Source organism: Parasteatoda tepidariorum, chromosome 7, assembly GCF_043381705.1.
Source record: "Parasteatoda tepidariorum isolate YZ-2023 chromosome 7, CAS_Ptep_4.0, whole genome shotgun sequence".
Lineage (NCBI taxonomy): Eukaryota > Metazoa > Arthropoda > Arachnida > Araneae > Theridiidae > Parasteatoda > Parasteatoda tepidariorum.
In genome coordinates, this window is record NC_092210.1 from 69750856 (window position 1) to 69777585 (window position 26730).

General features: G+C 31.0%; 1 protein-coding gene across 1 annotated transcript; it reads right to left on the minus strand.

The window, feature by feature from the left end:
• Nucleotides 1-5899: 5899 nt before the first annotated feature.
• Nucleotides 5900-13561, minus strand: LOC139426065 (uncharacterized). The gene is made up of 3 exons (XM_071183576.1): nucleotides 13387-13561; nucleotides 9941-10038; nucleotides 5900-7460 (listed from the first exon to the last, which is right to left on the minus strand). Exons 1-3 carry the CDS (start codon nucleotides 13470-13472, stop codon nucleotides 7207-7209), a joined length of 438 nt encoding a protein of 145 aa, XP_071039677.1. The 5' UTR covers nucleotides 13473-13561; the 3' UTR covers nucleotides 5900-7206.
• Between the last annotated feature and the right edge of the window lie 13169 nt (nucleotides 13562-26730).

Sequence of the window (26730 nt, forward strand, 5' to 3'; positions counted from 1 at the left end):
CACTAGCGAAATTCGTTTGAAAATTATGGATTTTATTTTAAAAATGCTTAATTTTTGTACAACTCTGTATTGATTCATAGCACAGGGATGAGTTTGATCAAAAAAAAAGTTGAAAATAGAAATCTAAAAATGCCATGTGCAAAAACACTTTTTAAATGATTAAATAAATGCTTGAAATTTGAGGAAGAAAAAAGTGTATGTAGGAAGCATTTATCCCCAGAATGTTATCTGCGTTTTAATAAAAATATGGATACGAGATTTTATATACTTATTAAGTTGTGTAAATATGAATCTCAGTATTTGATTTTTAAATCACACGAATACGAATCTTGACATTTAATAATCACGCTAATACGAATCTCGATGTTTGATTTCAAAACCACGTGAATACGAATTCCTATGTATAATTTTTAAGTCAAATTTTTTAACTGAACACGAATCATAATAGTATCTTTTAAATCGCGTGAATGCGAAACGCGATATTTGAAATCGTAAAAATATGAAATATGATGTATGATCTTAAATCGCGTTAATAGAAATCGAGAGTTGTAATTTTAAATCATGTGAATGTAATTTTAAATTGCGCATGTAATTTTAAAACCGCAATAACTTTTTCAAAAAAGTTACATTTTCTTAAAGAGGCGGATTTTGTTTTCTTTTTTAGTAATACTAAATAACTTAAACACTTAATTACATTTTCAGATACAGTTTGTAAAGTCAAGTCACAGCTTTCCAGAAGTAAGAGGATAATCTGTTTTCAATTTACCTGGAAATTACACAATTAATGACAAGGTTAGAACCACATAAAGGTTATATTTCTAGTATGGCATAGTTTAGATCGTTGTTTTGTTCTGAAATCTCAACTCATATGAGTCCCCAATTTTTGAATCGTGGGTGTAATATTTTGCGGGTTTCAATTTTCTTTTAATTAAATCCTCCATTTATCCCTTTATTGCATAGTACGGGAACATTCAATTTCGATGCCATATTCCAAAAAATAAAATTTATTGTTGATCCCGTATCCAAATTTAACATTGTTTTATTATTGTAAGTAGAAATATCACTCGATTGCTGACTTTCTCGCTATTCTGGCACAAGTTATTGATGATTTTTAATCTTTTGCTGACTCAAGCAAGATTAATAGTACAGGATTGCCCTTGCTTGCCTTCGTATGCCTGTTTAGGCAGAGGGATGCGACTGTTTTCGTTTTCCAGTGGCGCCATCTATGGCCAAGAATTCGACTTCTGCCACATCATACGTCACATCCGTTTTATAGGGCGGACCCATTCATACAGCCATTTATACATCCACAGATCGTGATTTTGACCTGAATCTGAGAATGATCGATCTCCTATCCAGTACCCCCAGAGGTAATGATTTGTTATGGGAACATGGAGGATTTCCCGACTCGGCAGATTTAACGTGCATCAGTCACCATTTACTACACGGGGAGTCTCCGGCCGGCGGGTTCGAACCCACGAACTCTCGGACATGGGTCCAGTGCCCTACCGACCAGTCTATCCCGGCCCTCAGGATTGCCCTAATAATGGCATTTTGTATGCTAATTTTCATAAAAACAAAAACTGCAAGATCTGCGTAGCACAGCATGTGTCGTTTTGATTTTACTTTTATTACAATTACTGAAATTAAGTGTTAACCACTTTTTGTTTCTAATTTAGGAGTAGTATAAGGTACGCGCATAAATTTTCATTTATCTGTTTCTTGTTCGGTGCAAATTTGTTCAGATACTAATCTGTTTTTAAAATCATTTTAATTAGTAGATCCATATAATATAGTTTTGTTATTTATTGTATCAGGAATACTATTAGTACAACATATTATTTAAGTCTGTTCTTCAATTATACATTGGCTTGCGATTTCCTTCAATTTTAAAAGATAGCCTTGCATATATTTGTGCTTTTTACGGTTTTGCGAAATTTCTTGCATTCTTGCAGAGTTATAAGGAAATTAAAATTCGTCTATTAACAATTCTTTTAATTTAGTAAATGAATAATTATGAGGCTGGCTACGAAGAAATATTGCAAGCATTGCTCCGTAAAAAACTTTTAGGAAACTGAAAAATTAAGTAAAGGTGATAATTTGGAAATAGCATGATTTTCAAACAATTCTATAAAGTTAATACTTTATTGTTCTTCCTTTTAAAAAGAGATATAAATGATTCAAAATTTGAAAACTGTACCCAAAATCCAGTTTTATTTACATTTTCGCTTTAAATTTAAATTATTTTCTTCATTTGAATAAATTTTAGTATTGTTAAAATTATTTGTAGTTTTTAAACTTTTGAAATTAATGGAATTGGGTTACCATAAGTTCCAAAATTTGGAATAATATTATTATGAGTATCATCAATAACACTCGCATAAAACTGCTTATTCTTTATAAGTAAAATAATGTTCATTTGCTGATGTGATGTAGCTAAATCGTAGAAAGCAGCCACCAATTAGGAAAGTACTAACCAATTTTCAAATCTTTCAATTGAAAGTTCTAGTAAAGGATCAGAAAACTATTCCGTCATATCGATGTGAATAAAAAAAATTTTACATCTTGAGTACTATTCCCGAATCCTGAAAATATCGGGAAAAATAAGCCAATTGTAGTATAGATGTGTTCCATTTTACGAAGTAAGCAGATAGTATACGGCATGTGTGGCTTTAGAAGATGGCCAATTTGCAATTTTACTACGTCTTGGATATTTCAGCTATAAATTTCCGCGACTCTTTGCAAATTTTTCCGATGGGCTGCATTTTGAATCTTGTCAAAGATTTGAGATTGCCACAATAGAAACTTCTATGGTAGAAACCTATCTTATCGTTCCTGAAACTGCATGTAATAAATGACGTAAATGCTCTTTCCATCGAAAAAAAAACAACATTTTTCGTCATGCCCAAAACCTATTTGTGAAAAATGTCAAGAATGGTTTACTGAGAAATTTTACATCAAGTCATGTTCTAATATCTACAATGATACATGTAATCGTTTTATGGTGATATTCTTCGTCATTAAAAAAAAGATACTTTTCATATAATTATTAAAATATTTATAAAATACTTTGCAGATTGTTGAATTTATTAAAAATTATATGTTTCGATTTTTTACAGTAATATTTTAATTGTAAATCAAATGTTTAGTCACGTTTTCTTACAGATCAAAATGCCAAAACCACCACAACGGTGGCTCTTGATCGTAAACATATCATTCTAGTGTCAAAATAGTCACCATTTTCAGACACTGTGTAGTCTGAGAACGAAATCCACATAAGCTAATGCAGATGTTTTCAGCTGGAATGCTCTGACAGGAATTACTAATAATTAATAGCTCCTTTGAAGCAAATTACTAATAATTTTGAAACCTGGTAAGAATAGGCAACTGGTTATCTATGCAGAACGCAAAACATACAGATACTTTTCTTTCTTCTACCATTTTTCTTTCATTTTTGAGTCGTTATGGAACGTCCAATCAGCTATCAGAATTCATTGCCGTACTTGAATGTCTACATAACATACCAGCTAACTTATGTCTTCCTCCAAACCAAATAGTGCATTAATAACCTATCGATACAATAAAAGAGCAAAATGACCTACATCAAAATTTTGTTCTACGGTAGAAAATGAATTCTAAATGTTGTAAATTTATATTAGAATACTGTCTGATTTAGTAAATATATTACTATTGGTTTTGAAACAAATGAAAATATATATTTGCAACTCCTAATGCATAGTTATAAAATTTTGATTTTCTATTAACTTGCTATGAAGTGCTTCTTCATACAAATTTAGGGGAGGCTTCAATTTACATATTTATTCAGAGTTAACTTTTTACTACGCGATAAGATTTGAGATTTTCTTTCTATATTTATTTTCTTGCCTACAGTTATAGTGAAAATATTTTTTTAATTTTATTTGTTTATGAGTACTATTACAATTAATGGTGCACATTTTAATAATTTTCATTCATCCAGCACATTTCCTAATAAAACAATTTCCCTCGGTAAAATCAAAAAAAGGGATAAAAATTTTGAGTTATAGACGGAAACATATATTGTATATATTGAATTAGTGGTGTAGTTGAAATATACGTCATAGTTAGTATGAATTTTTTTCCTTAAATTTTAAATTTATACACTTTACAATAATTAGAAACGTATTCATAATTAAAACAATTTCCCTAAGTAAATTTTTAAAAAAAAAATTCCAAAGAAGTTCGAGATATATACTGCAAATATGGTTAGAGAATACCAAAAATCATTATCTCGGAAATAATGAGATTTTATCCTGAAACTTCAGGTATTTCAATTTAAATACTAAAAAATGTTTATTAATCCAAAGTAAGGTACCACTCATTATTTTTTAAATTAATATCTTTCTTTCATGATGTAGAATAAAATACAAAGATCTAACAAAGGAAGTTCATTCTCATACTTGCCATTCTGACCGAATTTTTCAAGATCAATTTTTAAGATAGAGAATAATAAACGTTATTTTTTTTACTTTTTTTTAAGTAATTAGTTATACGTTGTTAAAATGTAATTAATTTTTTACTCAAAATAGGTCACCGGTTTCTGTTCGTCTGACAAACGAAGTGAATGTTGGCCGACATCGGCGTACATAGACTTCGGTGGAACTCTCGGCGAGATTTATAAATGCGCCTTATCTTAGACATGACACAAATATTTTAAAATTATAATAAGAGATACATACGAATAGACATTTGAGCATTTTATAATCATTCACTTTATTTTAATTTATATATTTTATTCACATTATTTTAAAACTATTACAAAAAGAAAAGAAATTACAAAAATAACTTAAAAATCATCCCCATTATATTAACGAATGACAAAAATTTGCAATTAACATTTAAGTCTGTCAATTAATATATCGAAAAATGTTTAAAAAAGCCTTTTAGAATAAATTCAATTCTCCTTCCAAAACCACCCCCATTCCCTTAAAAAAAGTGAGGGAGGAATGTATAAAGGAGAATAGAGGAGTTTTCACATAAAGCTTTGATAATAACATAATAAAGTTTTTTCTCAAAATATATATTATAAGGCAAACAATTTTATATGACAAAATACAAAATATGAACGAGAGCTCCTGATATGAAATAGCCCCTGAAAAATCAAATTTTGACTATACGACTTTTTTAAAATTTGATTTTTAAGGAACTATTTGACAATTTCTTTCGTACTTGCCATATAAAATTACGTTCTTTTAAATTATGTTAAAATTATGCAAACGTTTGTTTGCCATGTAATTCAATTTGATTTTGATTATCATTAAATGACATAAAAAATAATATAATTAATAAAAAAAATCTTGCATGGAGTTCCATTGGTGTATACGAATTTTATAAGAGTGAGTAAAAATATGTCAAGTCGCGTAAGAAAGTTATCGAGGTATCTTAGAACACACTAAAATGAAAAAGGGCTTTCGACTGTTCTACCGACGAAAACAGTGAGACCATATTTCCTAGATTGTGGCTACCTATTAAACATTAAGATTGAGTACGAGAAAATCACCAGGTCTAAAGTTATTTTAGGTGTTACAATTTTTTCTAAGTACTGTACATATATGCAAAACCATGTATGTATAGTACAAAATTGTTTTTTTAAATCCCATCCCCCTTCCTTGGTTTACGTCACCATGGAAGGAGTTTTCTAGCAGGGACCGAAAAAAACTGTAGTACCGTGATTTGCCTAAAATAATTAGAAAGATGCCAATACAATTCATTCACCTGAAATAAATTTATGTTTGACCTAAATTTTATCTCTCACACTCCTAATGCATGATGTAAGCAAAGGAAAAAAACTATAACTTTGTACTGAGTTCTTTTATTTAGCGAAAAAACATAAAGCGAGGCAGAAATAAAGGTATTTGCATTCCTGGAAGTAATAAAACTTTATTTGAGTAATAACAGAAAATAATGAAAATTCTTTTATTTGTCTAAAGAACTCATATATTAATGCATGAAATGGCTGAAGTTTCATTTCTATTAAAAGCTAGGGTTCTTCTATATCAGGGCTGTCGAACTGCAAAGAGCCCACGGGCCAGAATTCCGGTTACTGATCACCTGGCGGGCCGCAGTTTGAAAAAGTTGAACAATAACCTCTTATCTCTTATACAATAACAATTAATAGTTGAATTATTAATTATAAAACAATGAAACAGAAGGATTATAAAACAATTTGCTTATACAGTGGAGCATCGTTTATACGACGCCGAAGGGACCACCGAAAAACGTCGTATAAATTATAACGTCGTGTAATCGATTTTTACTTCTAAAACTGAAACTAACTCTGTTTTCAGTTCATTTTAATGTATTAATTATATAATATATAATATAATTTAATTTAATTTAATGTATGTTACCTTTAATTATATTTTCTTGATATTAATCTCTACAATGCCTTGAATAGCGAGTTGAACTTACTGCTTTCTATGATGCAATTTTAGATTTCTAATCACGGCCAAATCTAATGGCTGAAGCGCACTTGTGCAATTTGCAGGAAAAAAGAGAGCTTTTACATTTTCCAAAATAATTAGTATCGATGGGTGCGCTGTACATTGGTCGATGAATAACAAAATTTTTCGTTTTTGCCTCTTCATAACATTGTCTAGTTTTTTCAGTCATCTAGTAAAAATTACGGTCGTCATCCAAGCATTCTTGTTGGCAGCCTTTTCTGTATCATTCATGTTGGCAAATTCCGCCCTTTTTTAAAATACACAAGAAAAAATAAAAAATTCAATAAACGTGAACAAAATCTAAAAACCGACGTATAACCGATTCTGTGCGTCGTATAAATGATATATTTTTACATTAAAATGAATAGGAATGATTTGGGACCACACTAAAACATTGTATAAATGTAAACGTCGTGTAAGTGATCGTCGTATAAACGATGCTCCACTGTATTTTAATGGGAAAACTGAGGGTGATCAGCCTGAATAAGAATTTGGCGGGCCGCACGATATGTGCTGGCGGGCCAGATGCGGCCCGCGGGCCACCAGTTGGACAGCCCTGTTCTATATCAAAAAGAACTTTCAAGTAGCATCTCACATGAGCAGATGTTCTGCGTAGCGCAGTTACTATGAAAAATCTACAGAGATTGTGCAAAATATACGTGCTACAAGTAAAGAATATACGAATTCTACATAAATATTCTAAAACATTAATTTAGGTGGAGAATTAACGTTCATTTGTCCAAGTAAATAAATATTGTAATTCACAATAAGTAAATTCTCTCAAAATATATTTTTTGTGAATAATGTCTGGTAATAGAGTAGTTGTATGATCTGGATCAGAAACAACAATTTGCTTCTGAAGTTCGATGCCATTGGCTGGAAGAAAACTCTCGTCTGCTTGATTTTGTTCTTTTATCCAAAATCTTGTCATTGGACTGAGACACTTTGAATTGGAATTAATAGCATTTTTCCTCCATCCTAAAATGAAAGTAATTTGAATTATCCATACACAAAAGGAGAGACAAGTTAAGGTTAAAATAAAGAAAGAAAAGATCGCAAAATTATTATTTGTCCTCATAATATAATTGTATTTTTAATCGATATAAACCTGTTTGGCGTCTCTAACTGTTGATTTTATTTTATGGACTCTCAGAAATAAAATTAGATTAGTTTGAAGGGAAAAGAAATCATTAAGGTAGTTACAAATATCTTTTTAGAAAATTTACTTATATTTTTATTGTTTATTGAAAGTACAACACACCAAGATGTGCAACATACAATGAATAATTTATAGTTATTAAAATCTCCCCTCTTAAGATATTTCATAACATAAATAAATCCTTTTCAAAAATATGCTTTAAAGTTTGAGATTAATATAAATAGAGATATTTTTATTCAGCCTTTTTGGAAGTGTTCGTTTGGTGTTTTCAATTTAAATGTACTGCTAAAAATTGCAGTGCACCTTGGGAGCCAATATTTTTTACCGTAGCATTTTGCGAAACAAAACATCTGATATACCATAATACAGTATATTTATTTTTAATTAACTAATTAAAACGTACAATAATATTTATTTTTAAATAACTGAATCACTATAATTTTATAGTTAGGGGTTAATGCCAGCCGCAGACAAACTCTATGATGTGCCAGGGTAAAGCTTGTGATACAGCATCATCAGTCACGCTGATTAACAAGGGATGAGTCGAGGAATTAGGCAGAAGTTCCTGTTTGAAAAGTTCACTACAGTCAGCAGTAGCACACGGTAAGCCCTCGGATGAGCCTAGTGCTAATACCACTGCTTTGCAGACTCCTTGCTATTAATGCTGCTGAGGAGGTGTCCAAAAGCACTGTACCTGCTGTTCCGGTCATAGACAGCAGGAGGCAGTTTGCCTGGAGTCGCTGGGCTGTCCATGAGCCAACGAAGGAAACTTAAGAAAAAGTTGAGGGCCACTGAGAGGAGTGGCGGAGCTAAAATGCTTAGACCTTCTGATGCAACGTCCTCCCCATGTGCTCCAACCCAAATTGGAAAGAAGCCCAGAGAAGATGTTGCTCCTTGGAGAAGAGCCAAATCCAGGGAGGTGGTCCCTCTTAGTATTGATAACCAAACTGGAGGGGAGGACCCAACTAGGAGCTACTGTGGCGTAACTATCACTACAAAAGTTTAACATCATTCACTAGTATATAAAGCATGCTAACTTGATTCTATCACGAGGTACCTTNGAAGAACTTTCCTTTGGACAAGCTTCGTATAGAAGATAGCGGTAACATTCTCAGGAGGATCTTAGAGCTGGCCGAAGCCATTTCCTTTGGTGAAAGGATGCCACAGCAACAACTTATTCAGAGGGACTATGATTTTTCAGTGTAGTGATTACACGATGGAGTGGATAAGTTCGTTGCGTTCACGAATAGTTAAAATTGATAGATTCCTTGATGGTCTGCTACGATTTTTGAAGAAAAAAAAGTCTGAATGCTTGTGAAATTAATTATGAAATACTTATATCATTATCGTAGCATCAAACATTCTCTGCAGTTTTCAAATATATTTTTTCTGCATCTTTAATATATATAAAGAGTTGATAATAGAAGATTAATAATAATAAATCATTAATAAAAGGTTACAATAAAAGTGTTCGGAACAAGCGCATACTAATGAACAAGACCAACTTGTTTTTGGTTAACTTTCTTAAATTTCTTTTATCATTTTTTTTTACTTATTTATTGAACCAGCCAATTTATTATTTATTAACCAATAAAACCAGCATTTGTTTGTTGCACATTCATTTTACAAGTTCATAAACAGTATTAAAGTGAACTAAACAAAATACACTGTGGAAAATTCCAGATAAAATTACGGTGAAATGTACCGGTACTCTGAGTGCCGATACTATTCACTGTAAAATCCATTTTTCCGTAACGGAACAAAAACTCTAATTTACCGTACTTTTCACTGTTATAATTATAAGATGACTTCAATTGAATAATATTTCTGTGAAAATTGAGATATAATACTTTATGGTGAAGATGGATTTTACCGATTATGCCTCTAAAGTGCCGGCACTTTATACGGTAATTTGATTTGGAATTTTTCACAGCGTATTGACGGAATATTACATAAATAATGCTTAAAAGATGGATCTACCGAGAGTATAGGTTACTGAATGAAACAAAAATAATCATTTGTATAAGTACTCTGACAGTAATTATTCGATTACTTGTAAAGTAAAATCAAATAACTGAGAAGTTAACACAAAATTAAGATATCCACCAACAGGAAATAATTGATAAACTCTTTTTTATCATAGAAATATTATTTTCGTATGTTTGAAAAGAGTACTTAAATCTATTGTTTTCATATTTTGATAGGAAAAAAGTGCAAAATACTGGAAGTTTTGAACGTTTTTAAACTTAAATAAGCAAATTCTTTAGAAAAGAATAAAAGAGATTACTGTTATACTAACCTGTAATGATGATCATTAGGAATACCATGAAAGATGTACAGAAGAAACTTAACATGGGAAGCCATTGGAAAGATATTTTGTAAAGAACAAAGATATCACTAAGGAATAGAATGAAATTACTCTAAAGTAAGATACAGGATAAAATAGTTTTAGACCACCAAAAGTTTGCAATAAAATTACTTAGTACGTAAATAATATGGATTTCGAGTATCATAAAATGACAGCGTCTTAACATTGTTATCAATCAAAATATTATTACAAAGAACAAAGTTTTTAAAAGAGTGAACTAATAATTTTCAAGTCACTCTAAAAATTTGTTTTTAAGTGAAATGCATCAAGCGGTTGTTGTGCAGGTCAGATGTATTAAAATACATTGTTCCCTGGTAGTTATTTTAAAAATATTCGCACTAGCATTAAAAAAAAAACAATTATTTAACCTGACATACTGTTTAGAAAAAGACTGTTTAGAAAAAAACCACATATTGAGTTTTCTGGAATTATGACACCCATAATATATGGGGATCAGCTTGATTATATCTATTTTTAATCACTCAATCAATTCTAGTTTTAATTACTTAATTTTTAATCTCTATATTTGCTTGGCAAAACTGTGTGATAAATTCTCAAGAATTGTTATTGTAAGAAAAAAAATTAGTTTTAAGTGGAACTTGAGTTTTCTTATGGCCGGAAAGTAATTTCTTAAATTGCTTTTTAAATGCTCCTTTAGAATATTTTTGATAATCCTTTTTAACGATGGAAGAGTACAACAAGTGAGTATGCCTATCAAATATTAAAATGCATATTTTTGATTTGAAATTATATGATACTAAGATTAAGCAAATAAATGACCCCTTATTTAGTGTGAAATACTTTTTGCACTAAGTAAGGGTATTGCTACTAAGTTGTATTGCTCATTAAAAATAGACATCCAGTTTAAAAAAGGGAGATAAAGGAAAAAAAATAATAAAAATAAGAAGAAACAGGAGAAAAAGGAAAAAAATAAAAATCCAGAAGATAAAAGATATAATCTTATCATCAGCTCACACGATTATATCCGCAAAAAGGAGTGCTTTCTAATATTGCATCGATATAACCAAAGCAAAATATATCAATACAATAGTGTGAGGAGCACTCAAAAAACTTGTTTTTCGTAATTTTCTTCATGTTTTTTTTTAATCTTTTTGTATATTACGACCTCGAAAATCCGGACTTCTGAAATCCGGAAATCTCTAAAATCCGGACTCATACGTCCAGTTCCTCAAAAAAAATTTTCAAAATAAAAAATTTAAAAAAAATCGCTTAGAATAAAAATTTTAATGCAAACCCACAACTCTTCTCCAACAATGAAGCAGTAGAGGTAGAGGTGGGGTGTGAATGAAGGATCATAGCTGATAAGGAAATTCAGTCATTCTTATCAGCTCTGTATGGATAGCAAAGAATATAAAGGGAAATCCCCTCCTCCAGAAGGGGAATCCCACAACTCTTTTGCAACAATGAAGAGGTAGAGGTGGGGAATGAATGAAAGTTCATATCTGATAAGGAAATTCCAGTCATTCTTATCAGTTCTATATAGATAACAGAGAATATAAAGGGAAATCCCCTCCTCCTGAAGGGAAGTCCCACAACTCTTTTGCAACAATGAAGCAGTAGATGAAGAGGTAGAGGTGGGGAATGAATGAAAGCTCATAGCTGATAAGGAGATTCCAGTCATTCTTGTCAGTTCTGTATAGATAACAAATAATATAAAAGGGAATCCCCCCTCCTTCTGAAGGGGAATCTCCTCAGAAGGAGGAATTCTTCCATCTCCTTGCTTTTCCCCCTTGTGATGAAAGAAAACTGATTCTTTCTTAACCTTGAAGCTTAGGAGGCGGGGACAAGTTCTTTCATCTCCCAACAAAAAAAAAGGATTAGTATCAGCAGGTACAGTCTAGTCTAGAAGCATCTGTTTCGGTTATAAGTTGAAATTCAGCTCGCGTTTTAAGCCTATATTTTTTAGTTTTAATTGCTAATATTATGTTATCTAAACCAGTGGTTCTGAACCTTTTTAAGCCGCGACCCAAAAGAAAGTCAAAATTAGGCTGAGTAAGCCACAATGACTTCTTCTAGGAGGTGTTGGTATTACTTATTATTTGGTGTATTACTAACTTTTTTGGTTCGACTCAGGGCCACCCAAGAAATATGCTTCGCGACCCAATTTTGGGTCGCGACCCATAGGTTAAGAACCGCTGATCTAAACGATCGATTGCGGGGGAAAAATGACGAAAGTTTGATTTTTAATGTCTTTTATTTATTATTTAAAGAGTATATTTATGTTAAAATTGACGTCGGAGGTCTACACACGCGTGATTAATCGCGAAATCGGCCTGGCGAATTCGAAACTTCGATAATTCTATCAATTCAAGTAAGGTATCTGAAATCCGGAAATTTCGGAAATCCGGACCTTCCATACCCCCCAACATGTCCCATACCCCCCAACATGTCAACTTCGTACATGTCCAAGAGTTCGTAGGTTCGATGATCTCAGATCGGCCGAAGACTCCCCTTGTGGTAAATGATGACTGATGCACGTTATATCTGTCGAATCTCAAAGTCCTCCATGTTCCAACAATAAATCAATACCTCTAGGAGTACTGATCCTGGACTTTCCTTGTCTTCTAAACTGGTTCAAAGTTACAAAGTGAAGAAGTTAAACATTAGTAGTAGTAAGCCCCAAAACTGGGTCTGCTATTCAACGACGGCTATAAAATAAAAATAAAAAGTCCTCAGATTTGAGCCGTGATGGCTCGGGTGATAGAGCGCTCTCCTTTCAATGAGGTGAACCGGGTTGGAATCCCACCGATGGCTGGTGTATTCCTCATCAATGCTGACGTAAAATATCCTCAGTAGACGGATCATGGGTTAGAGTCCCCTTGCCGCCAGGCTAACCGTGTGAGGTTGCCGTGGTCGTCTTCTCCATGTAACTCAAATGCGGGTAAATTCCATCAAAAAGTCCTCCATGAAGGCAAATTTTTCCCAATACTTGAACCAGCAGTTTCCTTGTCTTCTGGATTGGGTTCAAAATTACAAGGTTACGGAGTTGAACATTAGTAGTCGTTAACCCAAAAAATTGGGTCGGCTGTTTAACGCCGGTAATATTATAAAATAAAAAGTCCTCAGATTTAGAAAATCAGAAACTCTAATTCTCAAAAAGGTGCATTTTTATTCAGATTTTGTAAAGTATTATATAGTTTTCCCTATATCACTTGCATATGTAAAAGATTTTAAATTATCTGATCTGATTTGGTAACTTAACATACTGTTTGCACTAATACATATTCTGCACTATTAATAAGGTTCCATTTTAGCGTGTGAAAACGCTATTATTAGATCGAAAGTAATTCGCGTGTTTAACTATGTGCACTTACAGAACAGATTGTTTAAAATATGTAAGGAGACAAATGTCTTACCTTTTATATGTAGGTAAAATGTTGGTTGTCTGGAACTCTGAGATATTTGTACTTTCATCAACACAGCTTGTGGTGAAATTAAGCATTTGACTTGATGTATTAAAGGATGATAAACGATTATTCAGAGCTAAAGGAGGTTCTTTGTAACCACTGAATAAATTTCCAAATGACAGTCAAGCAATGATGGGAACACTCAAAACTGTTCCAAAGATTATGCACTGAAATGAGTTATTAGTTTCAAAGTATTATAAGAATCCGATGATTATTTAAACTATATAACTATCCAAAAGATGCTTTTAATTGAATATATTTTGCTTTTATGTTACAACAAACATGTAGAAGAAAGCAAAAATTATTTCTTGAGGCATATAAAAAAATAAAAAAAAACGTCTTACATTGTGCTTCTCTTGACTTTATGTTGAAATTAATTTCACGTTAGTGATTTTCAGAATATATTTCCTGCTTTTAACACTCTAATTTTGAGTTCGATATTTTTTTACTAGCTCTGCGAGGTTGTGCAGTAATTCCATGTTTAAAAAACATGTTTATTATTCTTTTGTTAGTTGAGAATTAGGGAGTAAGAAATGAGTTAAGTATTAAATTAATAGTTTTTAAGAACTAAAAGTATCAAACCGAAAATTATTTTAAGAACATGTATTCATAGATTCAGAAAGAAAATCCATATTAAATATATACGTTTACAAAGTCTGACAGCCAGAACGCTAAAAAAAAATTAAATCTTTTCTTAACAATTAGAAAATTATTTGATGTTCTCTATGGAGAAACTAACTGACCAGAAAGTCATTGAAATTGGCCAAGCTTTTAAAAGTGGAATAATCTCTCATAGAAAATAAAAATTGCCCAACAATTGATTTTTTTAAAACTTCATAAGCTTTTGTCACTAAGTCGATATTTCGATCTTCATTTTAACTAAACAAAATATTAGTTCATTTATTGGCCTGAAAGTTCATTACTATTTGAGTATAATTCTATTAAATTAGTTGAGAATAGGAGAAAAAAGTAGTTATTATTAGTTATTATTAGTAGTTATTATTCAAACTTTTAAATATAGAAATGACGCAGAATAGTAAAAAAAAAATTTGATCGATAAAGAGTGCACAGAAAAAAAAGTTTCGGTAAAATTGCGACATTTAGATAATAAGGCATTTTTGGTAAAATAAAAATTTAATTCATTAAATTAATTTTAAAACTATTGTTTAAGTAATTTTTACCTTTCGTAGGGTAACGATTTCTCGGAAATTCAGGTTTTCAAAATTATAGTTCTTATTACCACACATTTAATAAAAATGCAAAATTGAAAATTAAATTTAACCGAATAAATGGTTCTTATGCCATGCTCCAAAACATCATCATAAAATTAAAAAATTTTACTACATTTACTATTTTATTACCAATCAACACGGCAATAATATCCTATTTTATTGTCAACTTTACCAAAAGTCGTTACCAAAGCTCTTCAGCCAAAATTATCGTGCTTCTTGGTATCCCCATACACTGAAAAAAAAAAAAACTCTGGAACAAATTACGGTATAAAGCAGGGGTGGCCATCCTGCGCCTCGCTAGTCACATGCCACTCTTTGAAGGATTATTTGTGGCTCTGGATAAATATACCCGAGATAAAATAAAATAATATCTGATCACTCACAGTATATATTTAGTTTTCTAACTAAATTACAACTTTTTCAAAAAGACATTTAAAATAAAACATTTTGTCATTTTCCGCGAATTAAAAAAATTGTTTCAATATTAAACAAGAAATACTCAACGAGTATATAAAAAAGCTAGAAGGAATATTGACGAATTTCCCAAAATGGATTTCAAGTCTTGAAATATTTTAAATCGTCTCTTGATTTTTTTTTTCTGAATTCATTTGAAATTAACATAATTCAAGGTGAATGTTTTCCATTTACAATATAATTATTACCCTAAAAGCATCGGGAGAATTAGAATTAATAGAGATGCAAGAAGATCAAGCTCTACAATTAAAATATTAGTCGACGTCGATTACTGAATTTTGGAAATTTGTACCAGAATCGAAGTATCCTGAATTAAAAAAGGTTGCTTGTCGAATTATTTGAATATTCGGAAAAACTTACTTATGTGAATCATTTTATTCCACTTTAAAATTCGTGAAATTCAAACACCGATCAGTATAAACTAACAATCTCAACAGTCTCAAAGAATTACTGAGAAGTGATGTCACAAATTATTCACCAAATTTTAAAGAATTATCAAGAGAAGTAAAATAAATGTGTTTAATTTTTAATATTTAAATTCAATATATATATTTTGTAATTTAATTATATGTTCTCAATAAATATAATTTCTGTAAAAAATTTGTTTCTCATTCCCTTTATTGCCTACCTTTTAAATACGTATTGAATTGCGGCTCGCGAAAAATTTAAAATTTTGAAAAATGGTTCAACTATCATGGAACTTGGCCACCCCTGGTATATCGGCACTTTGGATGCTACATCCGTAAAATTCCTTTTTACCATAAAATATTGTACCTTAAATTTTACAATAATATTTATTTAATTAGAGATGATCCAGTGATTTTAGGGTAATTATTACTGTAAAAATCAGATATTTTGTTTCATAACATGTCTTGGTAAAAATGGAGTTTGCGGTAAAATGCACCGGCATTATGAGTGCCGATACTTTTTACCGGAGAATGATTCAGAATTTTTTTACAGAAGTGCCAGAAACACGTTAAATTTTACAATATTCTAGTCATTTTTAACATGCTTTTTATTTCAGTGGATGAAAGAATAAATCGATAGTTTTTAATGACTAATATTCTAGAAAAAATACTCACATTGTCATCTGCTTTTCGAGTAAGAATACCAATCAAGAAAACAGCAAGTATCGAACCGTCATACACCGATATAGAGGTAAAAAACTGCTTTAGACTCTGAACATTGAGAAATATAAATGTGATTCCGATACCTAATATGCCGTACAGAAAACCTGCAATGAAATAGATACTTCAACCAAAGAATTTTGGCGTTATGTTTAATCGAGACTGAGTTGCAACAGCGTGAGGAGTTTGATTATGTCGCAGTCACAAGTAGCAAGTTAACTGTTCAATGTGGATCATCCAACGAAGTAGTCGTTACTGCGTGATAAAATCACGTCCGGTGGTCACCAATGTGGGGGCGGAGTTATCGACCATGCCAACTTTCATCTATCAAAAGGTACCGCATGATTGAGTCAAGTTAGCATGTCTTATATACTAGTTAATTGATGTTTAATTTTCGTAGTGGTAGTTACGCCACGTGACTAAAACGATTAGAAAAAGTCGAGTGTTGAGATGCTTCCAGATGTTTTAGTTCAACGTTTGGTCACACAGAAGATTCTGGCCGACCGAAGGACAAATAACAGCACAAGAAATATTTTCCAACTCAAGCGCAATTTCAGAACGGAGATAATTCATTAGTTTGAAACCTATTTTTCTTAATTATAAAACAGTATCGAAACGTATGAAAATGTATATCACAAATTAATATAAAAATCGACATTCAGTCTGTTTAAATGATTTAAATACTTAAAATGAGAACAATGTTCCTAATGTTTTACCTTACGTCCATATTTTGCTTAACTTTAGATAATTTAAAGTTGACAGTATGATTTTTTATTGACAGTATGAGTTTTGATTGACAGTATGAGTTTTTCTTCTTTTTTTTAAAGAGAGGAAGGAAATGAAATGTATTCTAGAATGATTGTTGAGTGGTCCACTGTCCAACCTTTGTACTGGGGGGAAGTAAAGTCGTTTTTTAATCAGTAATTAACCCCTTAGCGTATAGATTTTAAGAAAAAAAATCGTTTTTTAGTGCAAAAAAAACACATTTTAGAACATTGTCTTTTCGTTTGATGGATAATTTATATATACTACTGCGCTTTTGTTCCATAGAAAAAGGCCATAATTTAATTTTGAATAAATCAATTTCATTGCTTACAATCCTATGTAAATGATAAATATAAATAAAACGAATTTTTTCTTAGCTTACACATTGTTATTTTCAATTCTAAATTATATTCGAGTGTGAAAAATTGTAGCAGCATAAAATACAACACCGCTTGAATTATCTCGAGTGTGCACAGTTTGGCCTGTTTAGCTCGCTCGAATTAACTCGAGCGCACAAGTTAAGAGGTTAAGGTTTCGAATCCCATCCTCACGTTAAATTATAATTAGCTTCGATTTTCGGACTATAAAATTGAATTCTGATGAGCACCCAAGCTCTTCGTCAGCACCTTCTCTCTACGAATTTCGAAGAGATATTTTCAGTTCGTGGTAAATCTGTCAGGTAATTGATCTTCTATCTGAACATAGAGTATGCAATTATTATTAAAACCAATTTTTTTCCTAATTATAATTAATTACGAAAATAATTATAACTAACTGCTAACTGATGGTGAGTTACGCTTACATGAAAGTTTTGCCAGAAAAACCTTTTTAGATTCAGTCATTCCTGGAAAAAGTGGTTGGATATAGTCTACTACAGTGACAGTAGACAGCGAGTTCAAGGCGGATGAAACTGTGCTAAGAGATCCACTAAATATTCCGGAGAAGCACAGACCAGTGAGACCTGGATAAGAACTGAATCGATTCACAATGTAATAGGGTAACATCTGCAAGTAGACAAAATTGAACATAATAAATTCTTACACTGTAAAAAATTTCTTAGAAAAAATGGTTAAATAATAATTTATTTAATTATTATTTTACCATATTTAACCAAGGCAGTCAAATAACCATAAAAAATGTTATTCAAACTATTAACTGTAAAAAAATCATTTATTAGACGTTTTCACCTAATACGGTCAAACAACCAGAATTTAATATCACGTCAACTAGGCCCACAATATTAAGCCATTTAGTTCCCTGCGGCTGGGTTCTTGCTGTAGCCAAGAGGGCTTATTTTTCAATTCCGTGACATAGGGTTCCACTCTTTTAACAACCGAAGAATTTTCATTGTCCAGCTCTCCCAATTGGTGACCATGCATTATTAGAAAACTCTCATAAACAATCATTCACGCATAGGTGGTAGAATCATCTATGCTCAAGATGATTAACACATCAAAGTCTAATATTTCCTGATTCTCACAATAGATGGCATCACAAGAAAAACAAATTATCCCACATTCCAAGGTTCATTAGACATAACACAAATCAACCACAACTTACTGAAATTTTCATCGCCAAACGAATAGCCTAGCATAACCTAACTCCTATTTCAAGTTAGATTTTACTTTCACGGTTTTTCGATCATACCAGTTCTAACGGTTTCAAAATCGTAAAGATAAAAAATGAGAGTAAAGATAAGCTGCACAGACTGTTGCAGGCTATTTTATCGTAATTTAGAATGAAAATTCTAACAGTGTAAACACCAACGTTAAAATTAAATTAGATACTCTAGATGTTGAATGTCTAGTTCATATGGTATTTTATATATATATATATATATCTTTGATTNTATATATAATTATATTATGAATTGTAGCAAATTTCAAACAAACTATAAAATTATTCTGATCAGGATCATATAAAGAAAAACAGAAAGGCTCAAAAGTATTTACAAATTTTCGACATCAAAAAATTTAAACACATTTACTTTTTCATTGAACTTTTAAACTTTTAGAAATTTGCTATGAAGATTCTTAGATAAAAAGAGGTACAAAAGTTGTACACAACAAATTCTTAAGCACTAGCGTTATAATTAAGTTAGACACTCTTAATGCTAAATGTTTAGTCTTTATATTTTATTGCACATAATTGTATTACGCATTATAACTATTTTCAGCCAAATTAAAAAAAAAAAAAAGATTAGTGTTTAGATAATTTTGATCAAGATCGTAAAAACTAAAACAAATACCTATAAAATATTTGCAATTATTGATCATCATGAAATTTGAATAGATGTAATTTTTCATTGAAATTTCAAACTTTCAGAAAGTTGCAGTAACAAAAAAATGCTGATAAAAAATATGTAACCATAAATAATATCATTACTTGATCATATTTTGTAAACTTCGATTGAATCGTGTTTAGTATGGGATCACAAAAATAAAATAGAGAATACAATACGAGACCAGCTAAGTTGCACATTACATGTAGAAGGAGTATCGGCAAAATACTAATCTGTAGAGCTCTGTCAATACAAAAAAATCAATGGTACATACATTAACATAACTTCAATCGTTAAAATGAACAACCTTGAGCTTTTGATCTAATGATCGAATCTTCACGTTCTAAGACTTCATCTTGATGGCTTGGGGGTGGGTAGCCTCAAATATGCTAATTAATTAATGCAGACGATAGTTTAAGATACGAAATCAGACACAGAAACGTACTTTCTCTGAATAAACGTACCTGCTTTTCGAGGGATTCCGATTTCTGACCCCCAAAGGTAGCAGCAATCTGGGAAATATGGTCTTAATAGTTAGGTCAGGAGAACGCTTCAAAAATAAAACCCTTAATGGTAATTTTACTTTATCCGTATTTCGTTATACTTTGAAAGTTTCAAGCGAAATGAAAAATTCTTGGACACAATTATAAAATTTCTTTAAGGATTCGGTTAAGGTTTAAGGTAAAATTCATCTGAGGTTTATACAAAGATAATTCAATTCAAAAAATAACTTTAGTAAATATTTATTATTATTATTATTATTTTATTTAATCATGGTCAAAAAAATTTCTAATTGTAAGGTATGCAATTTTTTATCACTTTAAAGGACATAATTTTACAAGACAAAATATAATATTTGAGCAAAATCGGTCAAATAGTTCCTGAGATATCAAATTTTAAACATCTGACCCTTTTGAAATTCAATTTCTCAGAAACTATTCAACCTATTTTGTTTAAATTTTGCATTGTATTTTGCTATTCAAAATTATAGTTTTATAATGATGCATACATTACAATTTAAAATTTTTTTGACCATCATTCAACAAAATAATAAAAAATAATAAATATTTATTAAAAGTTATTTTGTGCATGGAAACTACCATATATCTTTGTATAAACGAATTTTATAATTGTGTCCAATAATTTTTTTAATTCGTTTAAGAAACTAGCAAAATACGCAAAATGTAAAATTAACATTAAGGGGTCCAAATGTTTGGACCCTTGTATTTTGAGGGTCAGAAATCAGAATCTTTCGATAAAAAAAGGTATGTTTATTCAGAGAAAATGCATTTTTTAGTCTGATTACGTAACTCAAAATATCGACCACACTTATCAATTAACATTTGAAGTTACCCCTTTGAGCCACGAAGATTGAGTCCTAGAACGTGAAGATCCGATTATGAGATCAAAAGTTATTTCTGGGTAACACATTTTCTTTTTGCTTACAGTACACCTAGATTATTTTTGTCTTATTGCTCACGTCTCTTGGTGTAGAAACATTCTTTTAAATTTCTAATATTACGTTTAAACTAGCGCAAATTAAACAATAATGTACTCGTAATACATGGATCTTTTTTTTAAAAAAATCTTGAACTAAAATTTAAACCATAAAATAATCTGTGGAAATAAGGCATTTGGAAAATGCATGAAAAAATGTCTTAAATTTTCGTTAAATTCCCTTTACGCTATGTTCCCTTTTCTTAAACTCTGTTAGAGGTACGTAAAATTCAACAAATTAATAACATTTACTTATCGTTTTTTTTTCTTCAGAGAAACTGTTATAAAATATACAAACATTAAACTGTTTATAAAATATACAAATTAAACATTACTGTAGATGCTATAATAATATGACTGAATTCGGTCTAATTTAAGAAAAAACTTTAACTAATTATATCGAGTAATGCGTCGTTAATGAAGTTTTGAACCGCAACTTAAATATGGATTAGTTGCTTAAAATATATTAATTTTTACTAGTTACGAAAATTTAAATGTACTGAGAATTCTATTTCGTTTCTGTAAAAAATAATAATTCATTTTTTGAATACATCTTTCTTTTCGAAGGTAAAGAAATGCTTTACTAAGCATATTTGGCGAATACTGCTTTTATCTATACATCTATACATAATAATAAACGCGGCTGTGTGTGTGTCTGTCTGTAATCATAATATATCGCCCCAGAAGCCTCGCCCAGGCACGAAACTCGGCACATAATTGTGTTTTGACATAATGAAGAAGTATTTTTTTTCTTTTTCCAAAATTTGGATTAGTTTTTTAGTTATCAGTCATTTTGTAAGAAAATCTATGCTTTTTCGCCTTCAAAGAGCCATATTCAAAAAACTATTAAAAAATCCATATACTTTTCTCCACTCTTTTAAATGTATGCTAATGCGAACCTTACAATTGAAATATTAATTTTCGACAACTTAAACCAATAATATATGAAGGAATTAATAATTTAATTGTAAGTTTCGCATTTGTTTACATTTATCAAAGTGGAGAAAAGTTTAACTTTTGTATTAAAAATGTGGCAATATATTCCATACGTAAATAGAACGCTTCGATTTGATATATTTGTCGCGGTTCATAATTGTTATAATAAATTTTTTTTCTTTTTTTCACGCTCTATTTTTTTTCTTAAGCGAAGACGATAATTTTTGTAGCGATATAGAAATGGAAATTGATACCATAAAAAATTATATAGAAATAGAAATTGATACCATAAAAAAATTAATTCGTTTTCGTGTTCTTTTCATGTATTTAGCATTTTAGTTTTTTTGAATTTATATTTCTTATGCGACTTCCAACAAGGTTGCGTTAAACGTTTAACGCTACATTTTTATTGACCGGGAAATCACGTGGTAGGATTCAGTTTTCTTTCATTCATTTCCATATTGTTTTGGTTCTCACTAGCATAAAAATAATAAAAGTCATAAAAGTATTGTTTTTCTATAAACATTTTTTTAGTTTGTTTTGATACACATATAATTTAATAGGGTAATATTTTTTATTTTCAAATTTAGTGGATAACAATTGTAAAAAATGAGTGAAAACAATCCCACGGACAGTGCGACGGATTTAAGGTTATGTCAAGGTACGTCTCTTGTGAATATCAATTGATTGTTTTGTTTTTTCTTCTGAAATTACATTATGACGCATTCACATACATTATTAATACAAATACATTTTTCAGGACGAGACGATGAGGCAACCACAAGCACTTCCACTGGTTCAAGAGGTCCATGAGGGAAAAATGCACAATATTACCGTGATTACAGAGCACGGAAGCGAGCGGAGCAGGAAAAAGAATCATTGAATAGAACTAGTGATCCTTCTACGACTGCTGATTCTTCTACAAATAACGTCGCAGGTTGCGAAGTTTAACTTCTTCCGCGCGGAGGGACTCCACGCACTATTTTTTTTTCCTTAAGCGTTGTAGCTATATAATATATAAAATAGGAATTTAATTGCTTTTGAAGGAACACTTCAATTGTCCCCTAATCTTCAGATTTCCTGCTATGTTTTAAAAAAACTTTATTTGTGAAAACCTTTAGCGTGGCGGACAGCTGGCCGCCTTAGGCGGCTAGTTAAAAGTAAAAAAATTGATTTTAAGAATTAATGTTTAATTTCAAATTATTAGCATAACAAATTGAAAAATAAATTTTAGTGTATCGCATCCTAAACATTCTGGAATTAAAAGTAATTAAATTTGTATTCTACGAATTGAATAAAGTTTTTACCTCGAGGCCTTGTCACTTGTCTTCAAACTCAGCATTTTCTGTACTTCCATTTGTCCTGTACCGTAGCTCCCTAATCCGCGTACCAATCCGCAAAACAAGCAGTTCCAGAATGTGAACCTCGTGATAAAATCCAATTTGAAACTGCAATTTTTCGAATAAAAATAACAGTTTAAAAATTTATCTAAAGGAGAAAAATTTGATGTTCAGTTCACCTTTTTTCCATAACTAACATCAAATATCGTAAACAGTCTCTTAGCCCATTCATCTTAATTCTACATCCCATACCTCTTCTTAAAACTCCGAGTTTAAATTTCCTCTCTCGCTTGCTGCTAACCCTTCTATAGTTGAATGAGCTCAAGCTAAATTCAATTCTTCTAATTCTTTCCTAACAAAGAACTTTACAGTCTGCTAAAAAATTACTAATATTCTCTCCCGTTTGGGTCTTAAAGTCATTTTAGATTTGTTAACAATGTCTCTTAAAGATCTTATTATTGTTGATAATCGATGAAGCCACATTCTGTGTCGGCGCAACCTTTGTCGATGTAGCTACGTCGGTCAAACTAGACACGCGATAAAATTTAGACTAAAAGAACTCCATGGATATATCCCTTATCAAGAATAAGAGAAATCGTCAATCGTTAGAATCTTGGGCATAAGTTCAAATTCAACAATGCCAAAATTATTATTACCCCTGTCACATCAGCTCACCTTGATGCCCTGGAAACTTTTTTCATTCACATGCATGCTGATTCTTTTGTTAATGACATTAGTTCTTCGCCACTCTGCGTAGCACGAGGAAATGCATTTTACCAAGATTTGTCTCTTTCAGCCCCATTGGTTTCTCTTGTTCTGTTTTTTCATGTTACTTTCATTCTTTCCTGGCTATTAAAGTTTCTTTAGTTTTGTTTGTCCTCTTCAATTTTAATTTTTAGTTGGCAACTTTGTGTCACTTATATTTCTCTTCATTCACGTCTGTCAAGTTTATTTTTGAGCGATAGAAGCATGTCGTCTGATTCTTCCATTCTGTAAATTTTTGAATGGAATGAAGTTTTTTAATCAAGAAATAATACCAGGTATTTAATTCCCGATATCAGTCTAATAATACAATTTCAAAATTCAATCTAAATGAAAAGAAATATTCATCTTGTACGTTAATTTAAACTCACCAGTTGTTCCCCTTAAACAGTTATAAAAGATTAAATACTAAATATCAGAACAGTAATGGTCCATTCTTCTCACATTTTTATCCCCTCTTAAAATCTATATCGACTGTTTTTAAATTACTAATTTCAAAAAAAAGTAATTTCATTTTTTTCATGCGAAATTGGATCATTCATTAAACGCTACATATTGGCTCATCGAACTAAAAATTAGTTATTCCTAGGGAAATCACAAAAAGTATTATAAATTCCATCTTCAGACCCAATAATCACCTTTTTTTTTCCATTCAGGCGGTGAGTTTAAAAGGCCTAAAAGATATTCCTAATTATATTACTCACTGATAATTTCATTTCGCAAATTCACGAAATTTTGAGGAAATTGATTACGGCATTTCATATGCTGGTTTAGCATGTCTCACCGATTTACAATAGTGAGTTAGCATAAAATGCCTACATATCTGAAAGATTATGCACTGTAAGTAAATAAAATAAAATGAACATTATGGAAGGTGCTCAGAAAAATAATTAAAAACAAGTTCAAGTTTTAATGATTTTCTAGTGAAATTGGGAATATAGCAAAATTATTCCTACCACGGGATAGATTGCATGACTTCACAACTTTTGAAATTTAGATTCTTACTGTAATTTTGGTTTGGTGAAATTTGAAACAATACATGATGTTAAGAATTGCATTCAACAGGTTAAGAACATAGAAAAGAGCAATGAGATCGCGTATTAATTAATTACAAATTAATTAATATTCTTAATTATTAAAGTCATGGGATTTACAAATTTGTACAGCATAGGTTAAATCCATAACTACGAAATGATTTTAGCGGATGCAATTTTTATATTGAGTTGCTTCTTCGCCGTGATAAATTTCCTTACAGTGAATTGTTATTGTTAAGAATAGATTAACTCCTCCCGAATATTATCTAACATTGAAATAGTTCTTCTACCATATAATAATAAAATAATAATTAAATAGTTCTACCATATAATAATTAAATAGTTCTTCTTTTTCTCTTTTCCGTCCCGCTTTCGGGCGCAACATCCGACGTGAACGTGTTAATAAAAGATTATTTGATTAAACTATTCTAGAAAAGTTAGTAAGAAAAGAAAGAAAGAAAAATTAGGAGTAAGAAAAATTAATGGAGACAACTTGATTAAACTATTCTAAGGACTGAAAAAAAATCAGACTTATAGGTTATTATGCAATAATCCTGCTTTGCATTGTATGCTAAGTAAGAAATGAAATGCTATTTTTTTCCCTGTAGGACATATTTTCCATAGAGTGTTTACTTCGTAATAGACTAAAATTCTCGAATTCAGCATATCAATTAAATGAATTCAACTGAAATAACAATTAATACGTAGAAGTAGTTTTGCAGAATGTAACTTTAAATTTATTGCAATTAGTCTTAATTTATCTTAAACATAAAATAATATCGCAATAAAATACTATTTGTAACTGATTTAAGTTACTTAAATAAATTCGTTCTCTTTCCTTCAACTGCACGCTCATAAATCTTCGAAACACCACCCGTGTCTACAGTCCCAGCCGAGAGGAAAGCTATCACGCATGTGTACATGAGCATTGCTTGAAGAACGTCGGTCCATAAAACGGCTTTTAAACCTCCCTGCAAAAGAAAAGAAGATTTTTGAAGTTAAATTTACGCTTTATAGCATAAATTGCCCAAAAAAAGAAGACATTGGTGATTCATCGATATAAGGTAAACATTTAATCGTTATGTTGTACACGAAATTGAAGCAAGAGTATTAAATATAAAGTTCTGATTTTGAAAATTGACTAGTAAAAAGACAAGTACAGTATAAATATTCTTGGCGCCAATTCCACGTCTTGGCACGCTTCTGTCTCCTGCCAATTACTTTGTTAAAATTAAAAAAAAGGTTCTTTTTTTAATAAGCCTATTGTCCTCTTTGCCTTTAGAGAAATAACATTTTTATCCGAAGAGCAAGAGTCCAACTACCGAGCTATAGAAATTCCGTTGTTTAACAGACTGGGAATAAATCCAAAGTAACTGCGATAGCTTTTCATGGACAACCTCAATAACAATGCCTCATAAGAAAAAATCATCAGGATCAGGAGCTGTTTTCTTACAACTGAATATCTCATTCCCATCTTGCTCACATTTCACTCACAACTGACGATGAGACAAAATGTCTGTTTATTGGTGGACTCAACTACACCATCATCGCCAAAATGGTGGTAAAAAATACCTTTGAATTTTCCTCGTTACATTATTGCAAAAGCTTTTCGAATTCAGTTTATATTACTTACAATTCAATATTTTTTTGAAAAAAATTGGGTCAATTATTGAATGACTATGATTATATTCCACTTTGCATTTCGAATCAGTATTAATTAAAGTCAGTGTCCTTGATTATTCCATAAACAACTTAAGGCCTGGTTTCTTAGGACAGGACGCCGTCAGCTGGAAATCAGCGCTAACCTCTGATTGGTCCATTTGTGAGTTTGATAGTATACGTCAT

What these genes read in the sequence shown, in the direction of transcription:
- LOC139426065 (XM_071183576.1), bottom strand. Translation starts at nt 13,472, where the DNA reads ATGCTTAATTTCACCACAAGCTGTGTTGATGAAAGTACAAATATCTCA. An exon ending in ATTTTACCTACATATAAAAG is followed by an intron (nt 10,039 to 13,386) that starts GTAAGACATTTG and finishes TCTATTCCTTAG; the next exon opens with TGATATCTTTGTTCTTTACA. An exon ending in CCTAATGATCATCATTACAG is followed by an intron (nt 7,461 to 9,940) that starts GTTAGTATAACA and finishes CTTTCATTTTAG; the next exon opens with GATGGAGGAAAAATGCTATT.